Source organism: Myotis myotis, unplaced genomic scaffold, assembly GCF_014108235.1.
Source record: "Myotis myotis isolate mMyoMyo1 unplaced genomic scaffold, mMyoMyo1.p scaffold_m19_p_13, whole genome shotgun sequence".
NCBI lineage: Eukaryota > Metazoa > Chordata > Mammalia > Chiroptera > Vespertilionidae > Myotis > Myotis myotis.
Window position 1 is genome coordinate 41,490,276 of NW_023416317.1, and position 17,407 is coordinate 41,507,682.

The 17,407-nt window shown below is 34.1% G+C and overlaps 1 protein-coding gene across 4 annotated transcripts in view; it reads right to left on the reverse strand.

Annotated features, from left to right (window-relative positions):
* Window positions 1–17,407, reverse strand: part of NGLY1 (N-glycanase 1) — a 45,376-nt gene that overhangs the window by 7,769 nt on the left and 20,200 nt on the right. For all 4 annotated transcript variants that reach the window (XM_036332779.1, XM_036332780.1, XM_036332781.1 and 1 more), the window contains exons 4-10: window positions 16,752–16,917; window positions 12,247–12,469; window positions 10,073–10,194; window positions 9,007–9,152; window positions 6,373–6,483; window positions 4,734–4,898; window positions 1,910–2,095 (exon numbers count right to left, since the gene is read on the reverse strand). In XM_036332779.1, the coding sequence (XP_036188672.1) occupies window positions 1,910–2,095; window positions 4,734–4,898; window positions 6,373–6,483; window positions 9,007–9,152; window positions 10,073–10,194; window positions 12,247–12,469; window positions 16,752–16,917 (1,119 nt within the window). The remainder of the gene's footprint in view (window positions 1–1,909; window positions 2,096–4,733; window positions 4,899–6,372; window positions 6,484–9,006; window positions 9,153–10,072; window positions 10,195–12,246; window positions 12,470–16,751; window positions 16,918–17,407) is intronic.

Genomic DNA, 17,407 nt, shown 5'->3' on the forward strand with positions numbered 1-17,407 from the left:
TAGGCTTCTTCTATTTAGTAGAGCTAGAGAATCCCTAACTGGAGACATGCTAGTACAGAACTAAAAATGCTAATTTAGAGGGAAAATTACGTTTTAGTGGAAATATATTACTTCTGAGTTATTAGTCTCTACAATATAGTTAATATTCTAATATTTTTCTTCATTGGGCACTAAATACTGTAACTGAGAACTGATTCATTCAAGTTCTAAAAAGATGCCCTTCATAAAAGCATATCAAGGCATAAACTTTGAGTAGGAGCCTGTTTTTCATGTAATGGTCTTTGCATCTCATTTACATTACTTAAATCTTTTTATACAATACAGCCTCTTTGGCCACAGCCTTTTCCCTTCCCTTACAAACACCTACTCATCCTTCAGCATCCAGCTCAAATGCTGCCTGCTCTGTGGAGCTTTGCCCAATTCCCACAGCCAGAGCTAATTACTCCCTCCTTGGTGTCTCCATGGCAATGTGTTGATATCCTTATTATGGCACTCTTCATCATGGTTAAGATGGCTGTTTATGCTTCGGTTTCCCGTTAGACTGTGAGAGCAGACACCGTACCTCCCATCTTTTTTTCGGTGTAGCTGACAACAATGCCTAGCACAACAGGCATTCAGTAAATGTTTGCTGATGAACCAATGAGTAACTAAAGAAGAAATATGCCATACGACAGACCTGTTTCTCAGCATGTCACATCTTGGGCAACACAGCATTGTTTCCTCTACCATTACTTTCTCCATCCGCACTGCTGGTTAGGAAGAATGGCAGGCTAGACTAGTTTAGTCCTTGAATAAAAACATATCTATTCTATCCTGCTGTGTGTTCAGAAAATATTTTTGGCTAAGGATAGAATCCCAGGAGTTGTTCAGTGCCCTCATCAACTATATAATCGATTTCAGATTCGTATTCAAATACAGATTCATATCTTGAAATTTTAAACTTTATATTTCATTTTATAGGCCCTTCTTTGACTAAAGAAGGAAGTTCCTAAATCTACAATTTTAATAATGCTATAAGCTATTCTTGGTTTAATACAAAAAGATCACCAAGATAAGTTTTAAAATAAAAACTTATGATTAGAAAAAAAGCAGGGACCTCATCTCTGCATGCCTTCTGTACTCTGATTACTGCCTACAACAATGATAAACATATAGTAGATGCTGTTACTCTTTAATCTATCCAAGGTCTTCTTACAAGTGAACAATTCCCTTCCCATTCAAACATTTGTCATGTTAACTTTAAAAACTCCTTATAAGTAGGTTCATTAACTCCTATGAAAATATATCAGTAACATGGTTAGATCTAGTGAGGTCATTTGAATAACTGAGTTTATTTCTGGTGCTTGTCTAAGGGGTAGGGCAGACTAAAAGCAAAGCCTCTTACTTGTTACAAATAATGGGAAAATATCCAAGTTGGCATATGGGAACTACTATAGTCCTAGCAATCCATTTCTTTGTTCTTTAAATAACTAATATTACTGCTCAACCATTCATATTGTTATGCAATGAAGGTGTATTAAATGGTTAGCTCTTGGGACTTTGAACTACATGCTATATTCATTATAGTCCACCTTAGTAGGCTATCAATACATACTTGTAAAGAAGTTAAATAACAATATACTTTATATATTTATGCAAAAATTAATCACATGGATTGGTCATTTACTTATTTTTCCCAATGAAAGCATTAAATTCAACCTCTAATGAAAACACTTCCTTGTTATAAATGCACAAATTTCTTATGATCTCTTGATTAAATGTTGGGAACACAATTTTCTTTTACAAGTTTAAGGAATACTAAAAGTAATTTTGACGTATCAGTTTTTACATAATGCACAACTGAAAAATGAAACCAATCTATATGTTTAAACAACAACAAAGGTTTAAACAGTTTCCTGCATTAAGTTACCATGTTCCAGTCTGCTTCAACTTTTCTGAATATGGATTCCATTTTCCATACACCATTTTCCCATCCAGAAATGATTTGATTATTATTTGAAACTCGAACATAATGATCTTTCACAATATTATAACAAAGGTGAAGCTGTTTAGAAATCTTCTCATTTTCAGAGGGGATGAACATGGCTTCCTTTTTCTTAAAAAGGAAAACAGAATTAGTTTTTCAAGGTAATGAAAGACTATAGATTGTATATGTATATGGGGAGTGAGAGAGAGACGAAAGAGGGAAATTGCTATGAATAATGGTAAGAGATTCCTTCAATATGAAAATGAAAAATTAGTGCCATTAAAAATTCAGAAAATATTTTATAGGTTAAACATGATCAGTGTAATGTTGATATAGCACAACTGCTACAAGACAGAAAATGAGAAGTATAAATAATAACTACAAGTTATATTTTTGTGATTTTGTAATAAATTCATTTATTTTTCTTCATTTCCAACATAATCGTTTTCTAACTGGACTAGTATAATTGTCTCTTGAAATTAATTCCCAGCTTTCAAGTTTTATTTCTCCTGTTCAAGCTTCACAAAGTAATTAAAGTGATTTTTTAAAAATGTAAATTGTGATGTTATTTCCTTGCTTAACTCACTCCACTGACTTCCACTGTACTGCAACTCTAAACCTTTACCAAGGGTGACAGGACCCTGCATGATCTGTCCCCTGCCTACTTCTCCAACCAGATCTCATGTTACTCTGCCCTTTGTCTTTATGCTCTCACCATATTACTTTTCCTTTAGTTCCTCAAAAAGATCCAGTTCGTTTCTGACCCAGTGCCTTGATACATACTGTTTCCACTGTCTGGAATGCTGTTCTTTCTACTTCCCATATCTTTGATTCTCTCTCATCCTTCAAGCCTAAACCTAAAACCATTTCATCAGAGTGTCCTTTCCTGGTAACCCTAAGGTAGGAGAGTGAAACAATCAATGCAGACCACTGCTCTAGTCTGTGATAGTGTCTTAATACAGTATTTACTAATCATTCAGGATATGCTTTTTTTGTTCAGCATTGGGTATTAGGTATTAAACAATATAAAACTTTGAATGTATAAGAATCACTAATAATATATATCTTAGAAAAGGAAAGAAAAAAATAATTACATATGTGTATTTGTAATCACTGTCAGAATTACAAAACAGTAACATTGCATGTATAAATAAGATAATTCCCTAGTAGAACCTATGACTATTACTGTCAAAAAAGTAAAATAAAAGCAGTTTATTATTTTTAGATATTGGTATTATAAGTTAGTGTATTCGCTTCAAAGCAAGCATGTAACAACAAAGATATTTCAGAATCGAAATAGCCAAATGGAAATAAAATTTAGAGTAGCAGTATCTATATTTTACAAGGACAACTAATTGCAAAAGGGAAAAGAAAAATATATGTTACTGAACATACCATGTATGCAACTGAACAAACAATCTGGCGTAAGAATGACATTAATATTTCATGAAATCTTTCAGTCTAAGATTAACATGAAACTATTCTTTCCAGAAATCACAGGATATCACCAACTTATTTCGAGGTCTAGTTCCAAAAATTTTTTGGACTGACATTTTTCAATTTACTTTTAAAATAAACATTTATTTCTAAAGAGGAAAATGACATTTTTAAATCCATGGCTCTAATAAGGTCTTCAGTAATAGAGAAATTTTTAAAAATTTTCAAAAGGGGAAACAATCTGAGCATATGATCCAATTCATATTTTTAAAGTTTAATCAACTTATATGCCATACAAGAGGAAGCACACCCATCCATAAAAAGAAAAAGAAATGAAGACCTAAATAATATCAATGTTTTAAATTGAGCACAGCTGTGAATTAAATTAGCTCTTTTAAACTGGCTTCATTTACATTTATACTTATAACTTGCACTGCATCAGCAGTGATTTGAATGATTTGTTGAATTTAGATCTTGTAATTCTATGGCTGAGCCAACACTTCCAACTGCCTGCTAAAGATTCTGGGTAAATTAACAAGCAAACAAAGTTACTGAAGATAATTCACTCTCTTTAGACATTCTTTATTGGAGAAATGAGCTGCAAATTTAGAAAAAGTAGATATAAAACTTTAATTAGTTTAAAACTGTCGATATTGATATCGTGATGGGTTATTTTCCTTTCAAGCACTTTTCATTACATTATCACCTTAGACCTTCATATAAAATACTTTATAAGAATATATTTATTAAAAAGTAAATAAAATATTTTATAGTAAGTCAACTTTAAACTCCCTAAGGGAAAGGGACAGTCTATTGTACTTTCTTCATGTTTATTACAGAGCTTTTCACCTACCCTCTAATTATAGACATTATATTTCCATTGTTCATTATTTAATTTTGGAAGATTAATCAAGAGATACCTTAAAATAAGTTTGACAATATAATAGCAATCACACCAGCAGCAATAATTTCTAGCCAATAGCAGATGTATGCAAGATTATTTCTTATTATGGTTGGTGATTACATGGGTGCTCAATTTGTAAAAATCTGTTCAGCTGTACACTTACAATTTGTGCATTTTTCTGTATATATTTCAGAAAAGTTATACTATACTCAAAATTTATGAAAAATAGAAAAATCCTATTTTAAAATGTTTTGCTAACTCTCTTGTATGTGACTAGACTATGTCAATCAATCATCGGTTTCAGTTTTTAATAATTAAGCTGAAAAGTTCATTGAAAAGTCATGGCCAATGCATTTTTTCAGTAAGTAAAGAGCACAGTATAAGAAGCAGGAAAGTGAGATTATCATGCTATAATGAATTAAATACCTCTAGACCCATTTCACCTCGGGCTACTCTCCAAGCCACTGACCCAGATATTCTTCCACCAAGTTCTCCAGGTTTAGGGGTCTTGGGAGAAATAAATTCAACAAGCTCCACAATGATCCTCTGGAGAAGTTCTTTTCTTCTGTTTTCTGACAAAGACATTTGCCTCTACAATACATGTTTTAAAAAAAGTCATTAAGATTAGGAAAATGTGGAAGCCCAACTCTAAGTAAGAATATACTTAAGACATGTATTTTAAGGGAATCTTAAAAGAAGTAACAAACTTTATTTTCATATGTATAATTATTTGGAAAATAAAATGAACACTAGAAAGTTCAAAGTAATTTTTAAAAACTTAGGTAAAGAGATCATTTTATACCCACATCCAACGCTGCATGACCTTTAATATCCTAGATTTAAAATGAAGATACCAACCTCTATTTTTGGCCCCAGTAAACTACTTGTGTCAGGTCAACTGTCCCACTGAGAAAGTTAGAAAAGGGGGAACACATACACACAGACACACATAAAAACCTGTTTGAATGCAATAGAAAACTACCAAGGTAGCCAGACTGAAGAAGATCCCAAGAGAAGTAAATTGAAGCGAACCAATACTGTGCCACTTGCCCAGCCAGCATGACTCAGTGGTTGAGCATCAACCTATGAACCAGGAGGTCATGGTTTGATTCTCAGTCAGGGCACATGCCTGGGTTTCCGGCTCCATCCCCAGTGTGGGGCGTGCAGGAGGTAGCCAATCAATGATTCTCTCTCATCATTGATGCTTCTATCTCTCTCTCCCTCTCCTTTCCTCTGAAATCAATAAAAAAAATTAAAAAATACTGTGTTACTTTTCCCTTCCAGGAATTTGCTAATTATTAACTGAAACGAGGAGGAGGGGCCAAGAAACCAAGCACAAAATGAAGGCTAAAGCGCTGAAAAACAAAGAATTTTTAGCAGAAACAAAGTGCTGGCGAGTAAATAATTGGAGATCAGAGCCTTCCAAGGTGAAGGGATCTAGTAAATACTCCAGGTTTTCAGCTTGACATCTCTGAAGGACTACACAGTAAAGGTGAAATTCCACAGAGATTGAAAAGCTCACTTTCAACGTCAATCATGATTGCATTAAGGTGATCCACTCCTATTCTAATTGCCTTCCAACAGTGCAAAGAAAAAATAAAAATCATACAAGTATATAGTTAAAAAAATTTCCATACTACCAAAAGGGTATAAAGTAAAAACTTAATCTTCCCTCTTGAACCACCAGGTTTTCTCGGAAGTAGTCATTGTTAACAATTTCCTGTGTCTTGTTTTAGAAATTTCTATACTTGAACAAGTGTATGTGTGCGTGTGTGTGTATGTAATTATATTCAAGACACAATTATTTGGATAAATAAAACAACATACTTTTGCCAAGTATTATATATACTAAAATTTTGTTTCACTGAACTTTGAGACATAATGATTTAATGTAAAAAAGTACAATATTTAAAATAAGTCATCAAAAATTTGAATTAACAAAAAGACATTTAACATATTAAAATATTTTAGCCTACAAAATAATGCCACAACTTTAAAAACCAGCTCTTGACTATATAAAAATTTTCAAATATCCTCTCAAAAATGACAAATGCCCATCACCTACCTGCTTATTAAGTCCATTAATAGTTTCTCGAAGTAATTCTTCTTTAATCAGAGTTCTTCTGGAGATTACCTCTTCATGTTTACAAGAATATCGCCAAGTGACATCAACCACCTCAAATTATAGAGTACAAACACGTAACAAGATTACAACCGTCAACCTTAAATACCTAGAATGTAATTCTTAAACATAAAATTTTACAAATGCTATCTTTACTCAAGTTTAAAAACCTGTGGAACAAAATCAGAGCATGTGCTTTTTATTCATTTTGTTCAGGCACATGTCTAAGAAAGACTGTGACAAGATGAAGTTTTCAGGACATTTAGGTTTTTTAGAACTGATTTCCCAAAATACAACAAATAAAAAACCTTTTCCATTTTTACTGTATGAAATTTATATTATAGAACTGATTTTTGCAAAAACAATTCAATGGAGAAATAACCTTTTTCAACAAAAGGTGCTAGAAAGTTCCTTATCCATATACAAAACAATGAATTTCAATCCACACCCCAGAGTATATACACAATTAACTCAAAATGGATCACAGACCCAAGTGTAAAAGTATAGAACTTCTAAAAGAAAACAAAGGAGAAAATCATTGTGTCTTGCGTTAAGCAAAATTTTCTTTGCTACGCTATCAAAGAGCATGATCTATGGAAGAACAAATTGATAAAATGGACTTCATCAATTTATTCTCTTCAAAAATCATTGAGAAAATGAAAAGATAAGCCTCAGATAAGGAGAAAATTTTTTGCAAAGCATATATCTAGTAAAGGACTTGCATTCAGAATATATAAGGAACTCTCAAACTCAACGATAAAAAAAAAAAAAATTTAAAAAGTGGGCAAAGTGGACAGGTGGATGGCAAATCCTATATAATAAAAGCCTAATATGCTAAGTGTCCATCCAGCCTTCCAGTCATCGTTCAACCAATCAAAGCGTAATATGGTAATGATATGCTAAGGCTGCTCAACCACTCGCTCTGATGTTCACTGACTCCCAGGGAGCAGACAGTCAACCTGGTGGACCAGTTGCTATGACGTACACTGACCACTGGGGGGCATACAGTCGACAGGTCGAACAGTTGCTATAACGTTCACTGACCACTAGGAGGCAGACACTCTGACCGGTAGGTTAGCTTGCTGCTGGGGTCTGGCTGATTGGGACTGAGCGAGATGGGCCAGACACACCCTGGAGCCCTCCTGTGGTCCCTCCCCAGCTGGTCAACCTCCCGTGTCCCTCCCCAGTCCTAATCATGCACCAGTGGGGTCCCTCGGCCTGGTCTGCACCCTCTTGCAATCTGGGACCCTTTGGGGGATGCCAGAGAGCCGGTTTCAGCCTGATCCCACACAACACAGGAATTTGCCCCTGGTGGTCAGTGCGCGCCTACAGTGGGAGCACAGCTCAGCCAGAAGCCAGGCTCATGGCTGGTGAGTGCAGTGGCAGGAGCCTCTCCCACCTCTGTGGCAGCGCAAAGGTAATCTGACTGCTGGCTTAGGGGAACAGGCCTAAGCTGTTAGACATCCCCTGAGGGCTCCCGGACTGCGCTGAGGGGGTGCAAGTCAGGCTAAGGGATCTCCCTCCCCGCCACCCCCCCCCCGCATGAATTTCATGCACCAGGCCTCTAGTAAGCACATAAAAAGATGCTTAGTACTGTATGAATACATGAAACAGACTGACAGATCTCAGAGGGGAAGCGGGCGGAATTAGATAAAAGGTGAAAAGATTAGCCAAAGAATATATATGGATGATCCACAAACACAGAAAAGTGTGGTGATGGCCAGGGGATGGAAGCTGGGTGGAGGTAGAGGGCAGAAAACAATAGGCATCTATAATAGTGTCAACAGTAAAAAAAAAAAGAACAAATTTTATTCAACTACCATGTAAATAAATAATGTCCATCAACAGATGAATGAATAAACAAACTATGGTACATCTATACAAAGGAATACTCAGCAATAAAAATAACCACTGATACACATGGATGAATCTCAAAGTAATTATACAAAGAAACTAGACTCTCCCATCCTCACCCCACCAAAAAGAGGATATAGATGCTCCCTGACTTGTGATGGATTACATCCCAATAAATCCATAAGTTGAGGATATAAGTTGAAAATGCTCTTAATAGTAGTACACTACAGAGTATTGGTTATTTACCCTGTGATTGAATGATATACTGGGAGTTGTAGGTCACCTACAATGCCCAGCATCATGAGAGTATGGTACATGAGAGCATATCACTAGCCCAGAAAAAAGATCAAAATTTAAAATTCAGAATATAGTTTCTAGGGAATTTGTATTGCTTCTACTTTTTGCTGAAAAACCATCAACAGTCGTAAGTAGGACCATCTGTATACTACATGATTCCATTTACATAAAACTGTAGATCTGTAGTTACCCAGACAGGGACAAGAAGTAGGGATAACAAAGGGACATGTGGAAACTTCCAGGGATAGTGGATATGTTCACTATCTTGACTTTGTAAGGTAATTTCATAGGTGTATATAAACAACAAATTTTATTAAATTGTATACTTTAAGTATATGTCACATTTTGTATGTCAATTATACTTTCAAAATTTGTCAAAACTGTATTTTATTCTTAGGGGGGAAAAAAGTGTTCTCTTATGCCTACCTCATCTTTAGAAAATGCTAGGACATAGGACAGCTTCTTCCCCCACCCTACTTCATAGAGGAGCGGTTTGTCACAGGCATTTTCACAGGCATCACAGTGCAGCCACCGTTGCTGAGAGGGAGAATAGACTTCTGTCCAGACATGGTCTGCTCAGGTACACCAGAGAGCAACAGGAAGAAAAAAAGTTTACAAAACCAGAATGACTTCCAGTAACTATATACAAACTCCTAAGATAAGAACCACATAATAAAGTTAGGTGTAATATTCTAAATCTTAGTTAAGACTGAACATTTTGTGGCACACCAGACTCTAGTTCACTTGTTATCTCTGTCCCTTTGAAATCCTTGAAAATGTTTGTGGAAAATCTCATTTAATGCAGTCAGTTTTCGGCTTAATTAAAAATAACATGAGCTATAACTTTAAAAAGGGTGACCATATTGAACAATAGCATCAAAAACAGGGATCAGTTTGCTAATGTGAGGAAGTTAATGTCACTTTTGAAAATGCAGTCTCTCTCAATTTTTAAGACCCAGAACCAGAAGGAAGTCTAAGGAGGATCTCTGATTATTAATGTTCTACATTGTAAGAGAACAATAACAAATGAAACATAAGTTAAACACTGAAAAAAAGAAAAACAACTTTTGACATGTAGATGACATATGTCATTTCTAAATAAGAATAAAATAAATTTCACATGGCTTTTATTACTTTTTTGTATATTAAGATTACTAAATCTTTTATACTAATCCTACAAAAGTAAAGATTTCCATAGCATATTATTACACATGCTCTTATCCATATAGAAACACCATTACTAAAAATGGCATGGTAAATTATTAATAAAGAATGTTTATAGTGCAGAGTACTATGCAAAATACTAGGTGCACCACAAAAATTTTGTGATCCCCATAAAAATCCGTGAGGTTGGTATTATTATTTTACAAAAGGCAAATGGAAGCTCGGACTCAGAAGGCCAGAAAGTACCAGACAGAACATAACAAGCCCAGACAGTAAAATCCTTAATTCTGCAAAGCCCTACTACTCTCTGCTCACACCAGTTCTGTACCTGTGTAATCCCAAACGTAGCGAGCTTCAAACCCTAAGGCTCGGCAGCACAGTGTAAAACAATTGGCCCACTCGCCACACCGTCCACATTTCGTTTCCAAAAGTTTCTCAGGGTTATTATACCTGGTTTTAAATAACAGTAAAAAAGCTTTGATTCATTATCCAAACTAAAAATTTTATAGAATTTATATTACCTCTGTGCTAAACAGTAATATTCCTAATTTTAAATTCATAATGATTAGAGAGCCTAGAATATATGAGGCAGTGTTAGAATCTTTGGTAAAAATGATTAAACAATGGTACAACCTTCAAGGAGTTTACAGTCCTAAGAGGGAGAAGGGATGAACATAAGTAACTTGAATACACAGAAAATGTAATACAGACCTTACAATAGATTAGGTTAGGGTTACAGGAGAGTGGTCAGGGAGGAGAGCGAGTATTTGAACGGGCCTTGAAGGGCAGGATTTGCATAGGCAGAGATTCTCCAGGAAATCTGCTCTGAGCATTAGCATTACCCTAACAAGTAGTCTAATTAGCTCACTGTGTTTGAAAGGTAAACAACTTTAACAGACTACTCAATGAAGCTCTTAAGCTTAGGTGAACTCAAGTTTACTTAAAATCCTTTTCCTGTCTCTAATGATTATTTTGATTGAAATTTTATTCTTTTCAACTACTTAAAGGTGCTTGCTAATTTGGAAGTTGTTTTTTAAAAGATATATGCTATGTCTCCAATTATAAAATTATCACAAAACCGGAGAACAGCAAGTTTTGCATTTGGCCTGAGAAGGATTTTGAGCTGATAAAGCTAAGCAGGAAAAGGCCCCAGCTGAGCAGAAATGCTGGCCTTGAATTTGGAAGGATGCAGTTGCATGAATAAACTGGCTCTGCTATGACAAGTTTGTCTTAAGCAGATGATCTTGTGTAAGCTAAGTTAAATGAGTTTATAATTCAGGTAATTAGGTCACTGAAATGTTATAAATTTACAATAAGAAGTAAAACAACAGAATCAGAGCACCTATACCTCCTCCTTCTGTATACCACTGTGCCAAGTTGAACAACCAGCTCAGCCTCTAATTAATAGTGTTCATCATCGGAACCCAATACATAGAACTGCTAAGAGTACAATGAGCAAATGTTTAGAAAGGAAAAAAACACTGTATAAATAGTTTTGTTAGACTGAGCTCCTCCACACTACATTACCAGTTTATAACAAATCACTAAGAAAGAATTTATGAGGAGAGGGCCTTAATTATATGTATCTTTTATCTTCAAATCTTTGTAAAGTGTCTGTGCAAATGTATGCTAAATGACGATATAACTTGTACAATTTTTTTATAATAATTGGATATTGGATTTTGTTTATCCTATATTCTGTATATCACAGGAATGGTTCCCTTAAGGAGAGAATGGAGTTCCCAAGCCCCCAAAACTAGGTATTTCAAACATATATCTTTTCTTGCCTAATGATACAACCAAACTTTACAAGTATTGCCAATTAAGAAAAAATGATGAGGCTTATAAATTAATAGAAAAAGTTAATTGAAAAGTTCAAATTTCTGTTGTTGAAAATTTAGAGATATGAAGGTAGGTTAGGTTGGGCAGGGGAGGCACCTAATTAAAACAAACAAATGATGGCACTGTACTTTTACCTTCCATATTACTATCTGATGATTATTTTAAGTACAGTATTGTAACTGCTATCACAACTATCAATATTATTAATGTTGTTAGTATTGTTCTTATATTCTATCAAGTATTAATATTAAAGTTATCAGAAATGTAAAATTAATGTATATAGAGACCAATATGAGATTAATAACATTAAATGTACTAGGTCTACACTCAATTTATATTCAAGAGCAAGAGTCAAAAACCTTTCCTTTAAAAAGACAGACAGTAAATATTCTAGACTTTGAAGGCCATATGATCTTTGTTTCCAGTACTTGACTCTGCCACTATAAAATAAAAATAGTTAAAGAACATATATAAATGAATCAGCATGGATGTGTTCCAAAAAAACTTTATTTACAAAATAGGATGTGGGCTGGATTCAGCCTGCCAGTCATACCTTGTTGATCCTTGTCCCAATAATTAAAATGAAGATTAAAAATTTCGTTTAATAAAAATTCTCTTCTACCCATTCCATTAAGACTTGACGGTCCACTGGATACCCACCTCGGGAACCGATTGCTGAACTGGCACGCATCACAATAATGATCTTCCACTCTGTTTGCACCCCACTTCAACTCATCTTCAGTGGGAAATAATCCTTCACCTCTAGACTTCGTCTTGCCACCACATTTGCTGCACAAAATGTCATTCACCCATTGAAAAAATTCTTCCTTAAACCAGTGCAGAAGCTCCAGCAAAAGAAAATCCTCATCACTTAAATTAATACCTGAGAAATTAAAACAGAACCGAGTAAGAGCTAAAGCTGACAAAAACTAAAACTATCCACATTCTCAGATATGAGCTGAAATATATGAAAATATATGATCTCAAAGGTCTGCACAAATATTAATGCAAGAAACATCATTAGATACTGATTGTGAATGAGGCTGAAATAGGGTAACAGTACACTGCCTTTTAGAGCAGTAGGACGTTTACCACTTTGTACCCTCTGACAGACATTATGCATTAACATGTGAGCTGAACACACAATCTCTCAGGGAACTATGGTCAGTTTGGAATTGATCCTGAAACACATGAGAAGTTAAGAAAAAAGTCTGATTTGGAAAAACACTTTAAAATTACTGTATTAAAGTTATCAGGTATATATACAAGGAAACATGAAACAATCACAAAATCACAGACAGGAATCACACAATTCCAGACACTTTAAAAATCATCCTATTAGCTTTTCTATCAGGGTTTCAACATATAACATAATCCATCCATGGATACTCTCTCTAAAACATAAAAACATGAGCATATCTACACTGTATATAATGACCCTAGCAAGTAAGCATGACACATAATAATATATCCCCTTTATCAAATAAAAATACCTTTCTTGACCATATTTAAGGCTATGGTGTCTCTGGAATAAAAGAAAGGAGAAGGGGAAAAAAACCTAGGAGACCTATACAGGGAACTCTCATCTCTGTATTTAATGTTTTATTATTTAAAAAATGGTACATAAAGGAAATGTATAGCATAATGTTAAAGTCTAATAAAGTTTGATGCTGGTCATGGGTGTTTGATATATTATACTCTATTCTTATATTTGTTTGATATATTTCACAATTAAAAAACTATGAAACTACAGAGAATATAAAAAGGCCAGAAACATATTATTTTCCTGTATTAGAAAACTCAATAGTTCTCCACAAATTAATCTGTAATTTAATGTAATCTCAGTAAAATTATAAAATATAAAATCTGACAAGCAAAGTTCATGTCAAAAAAAAATGTACAAAATAGTCAACATAACTTTGACTAAGAACTATGAGATAAATTTGCCTACTACATATCAAAACACATTACAAAATTCTAATGATTAAAATATTGTAATATTAGGGAAGAATAGACAACAAATCAATAAAGCTAGAGTCCCAAAAGACAGATTTTTGTTTTCATTTTTTATTGAGTTTATTGGGGTGACACTGGCTAACAAAATTTTACAGGTTTCAGGTGTACAATTCCACAACACATCATCTGTACACTGTATTGTCTTCACCACCCCAAGTCAAGTCTCCGTCCATCACCATTTATCCCCTTCATCCCCTCCTCCACTTCCCTCCATGGCACCTCTGCCCCAGCAATCCCCACACTGTTGTCTGTGTCCATAAGTTTTTTTATTTTTTTCTCAATCCTTCCACTCCCAGCCTCCCCACCCCACTGACAGGTGTCAGCCTGCTCTGTCTAAGGGTTTGTCTCTATTTTGCTTGATATCATTTTGTTCATTAGATTCCACATATGAGTGAAATCATATAGTACCTGTCTCTCTCTGACTGGCTTATTTCACTTAGCATAATGCTTTTCGGTTCATCCGTGCTGTCTCAAAGGGTAAGATTTCCTTCTTTTTTAAGGTTGAGTAGTATTCCATTGTGTAAGTGCACCACAGCTTTTTTATCCACCCATGCAATGATAAGCACTTGGGCTGTTTCCAAATCTTGGCTATTGTAAACAAAGCTGCAATGAACATAAAAGTGCATATATTCTTTCAAATTAGTGTTTAGGGTTTCTTTGTATATATTCCCAGAAGTAAAATCACTGAGTTATACGACAGTTCCATTTTTAATTTTTTGAGGTAACCATACTGCTTTCCACAGTGGTTGCACTAATCTGCATTCTCACCAACAGTGCAGGACAGTTCCCTTTTCTCCACATCCTTGCCAACACTTGTTTGTTGATTTATTGATGATAGCCATCCTGACAGGTGTGAGGTAATACCTCATTGTGGTTTTAATTTGCATTTTTCTGGTGATTAGTGACGTTGAGCATCTTTCAGATACCTACTGGTCATCTGTATGTCCTCTTTGCAGATGTGTTTATTCAGATCCTATGCCCAATTTTTAAAATTGGATTGTTTTTTGATGTTGAATTTTTAAGTTCTTTATAAATTTTGGATGTTAATCCATTATCACTGGCAAATTATGCTCTCCCATTTAGTGGGTTGTCTTTTCATTCTGTTGATGGTTTCCTTTGCTGTACAAAAACTTTTTACTTTGATGTAGTCCCACTTGTTCATATTTTCTTTTGTTTCCCTTGCCCGAGGAAATATTTCAGAAAAAAAATATTGCTATGAGAAATGTCTGAGATTTTACCACGATAAACCATATTTAACAAAGTTAGTCTTTCAAAGTAGTTCTAAGAGGAAGGACTGTTCAGTAAACGATATTGGGACAGGTAGCTATCAAAATAGCAGATTCTTACTGTACTTCATTCATCCTTAAATGTATATTTATAGTACTATATATATAATATATATATACATGTACACAGAAAAAAATGCTATAAAAGTAATAGAAGTTACAAGAGAATGTTTATGACTTTTGTTCATGAATATGTTTAAGGCTTTAACCAAGACAAAAGTTGTAAAATAATGAAAAAATAAATAAATTTTCTTATAGTGTACATCAAAATATATACTAAGTGAAATTAAATAAAGAACACGGGGGGGGGTGTAACGTGACTAACAAAGAAAAAGTAAGTACCCCAAATATATAAGAAACTTCTAAAAATAAGTAATAATACTAACACACCTATCAGAAAAATTTTAAAAGTTCATAAAAGAAGTTCAATAATTTCATTTGTTTGGCAGGATCTATGATAACAAACATATCACACACACATGCATGTATACCAGGAGGCATGCTTTACAAGAATCTTCACTGCTGCAGCATTTAGAATAGAGATAGATGGTAAAAAATCTCAATTTTCTTGGATAGGAAATGGTAAAAATAAAGTATATGCATAATATAGAAGAACGCCATGTAGAGTTAAAAAGATTTCTAAGACATGATAGTAAATTTAACACACTACAGAGCTAAAGATATATGGGATAAATTTTATGTAAACCCACACAACTTAAATATTTATTTTTACAGATAACTGTAAATGAGTGTAAATACCCCCCAAAAATATGAAAAGGAACACATCACGAGATAACAAGTGGTAACTATAGAAGAGGCGTAGGACTGATTGGCAAGGAGAATTTAACTTTTCCTGTATATGTAAGTTTTCTAACCAAAAAGGTATTCACAAATGTTAAAAATAAACTTTTAGAAATACAGCACTGCCATCATCTCTCCTTAGAGTCCCTACAACAGCCAGATAAGAAACAATTACATAGAAACTCATAGTAAAATGCTTAAGTTGGAATAACTTAACAACTAAAATCCTAAGACCATTAATGATAACAATGACATGTAACTATTGGTAGATGAATGTGGCAGAATTGTTCAGAGCCATTTACAAATAATATCATTTATTTCTGAAAATTATCATTCCTATTTCAAATAGAGAAATTTGAGGCATAGAGATTAAATTACTTGCTCAGTGATGCACAGTAAGTGGCAGAGCTAAAATTATACCCAGGCAATTGGCTTCAAAATCTACATTTTTAATTAGTAAATAATCTCTCTCTCTTAACCAAAGTGAATCAATGGTCTAATCGTATAAATTAATTGTGAATACAGTTTCTGTTAGATTCACATTAAGATTCACTAATAATACCATCATATATTCCATGGACTCAAGTTCTACTAAACCTAAAAAAATTCACATACTAATGATTATGATTAAACTGCAAATACATGTTTGGGTAAAAAAGTGGTTTCTGTTTTGTTTTAAATATATTTTTATTTATTTCAGATAGGGAGTGGGAGAGAAAGAAATAGAAATATCAATGATGAGAATCATCAATTGGCTATCTCCTGCATGTCCCCCACTGGGGATCAAGCCCACAACCTAGGCATGTGGTTCATAGGTTGACACTCAAACACTGAGCCATACCAGAAGGGGTAAAAAAAAGTTTCTTTTGTTTTTTTTCAAATATTAACGGATGTGTTCATTAGTGATATGCAATAAAGTTATGCTGTTATTGTATTCTTTAAAAATCCACACAGAAATAGGTTAGATATTTACAATACATATAGCAAAGAGCACCATTTAGTGTTTCTGTTTATTTAGCAATGATGCATTTTTAGCAATGAATGGTGATGTAAAGCCCCTACCTTTATCCAATTTTCTAGCTCTAGATAACTTTTCTTGAGATCTCTTTTTCAGTTCTTGGACGGGAATACAAGCCAATGCTTTCTGCTGGAGAGCAAGATTTTCATAGACCAGCACATGCTGCAGGTTGGCCTGAAGAACTTTCAGAATGATTGAATCAGCAGTAACCTAACAGAAAAAAAACCCTGAAATTAGTTTTTCTCCATATTCTATAAAAATAACAAAAAAAACACTGGCTATATGATTTCATAAAGAGGAACATATGAATTTACTGAAGTAATTATACTCAAAACCTTTACAAAATTAATATGATAGCCATATCTGTGTCACAGTCTAAGACATATATTTTTTTCCTCTGAGTATATTATATTACTGAGGATATATTGAAGCAGGGGTGCGATGAATTGTTGACCACAAGCTTGGATCATGACAATGCTCTGTTCAATGCATGGAACAGCCCTTTCCACTTCAAATTCCTGTAAGTAATATAATTTTTTAAAACTTCATTCAGCATTAGCAAAGGATAAGTACTCTTAAAGAGGAAAGGCAGATACAAATGAATTAAAGAAACCACATTAATATGTCCTCTAGAGAGAATGGTTACAAAAACTAAAAAAAGTTCTCAAAATAATCCCAAAGGCAGAGGAGCCACAGAATC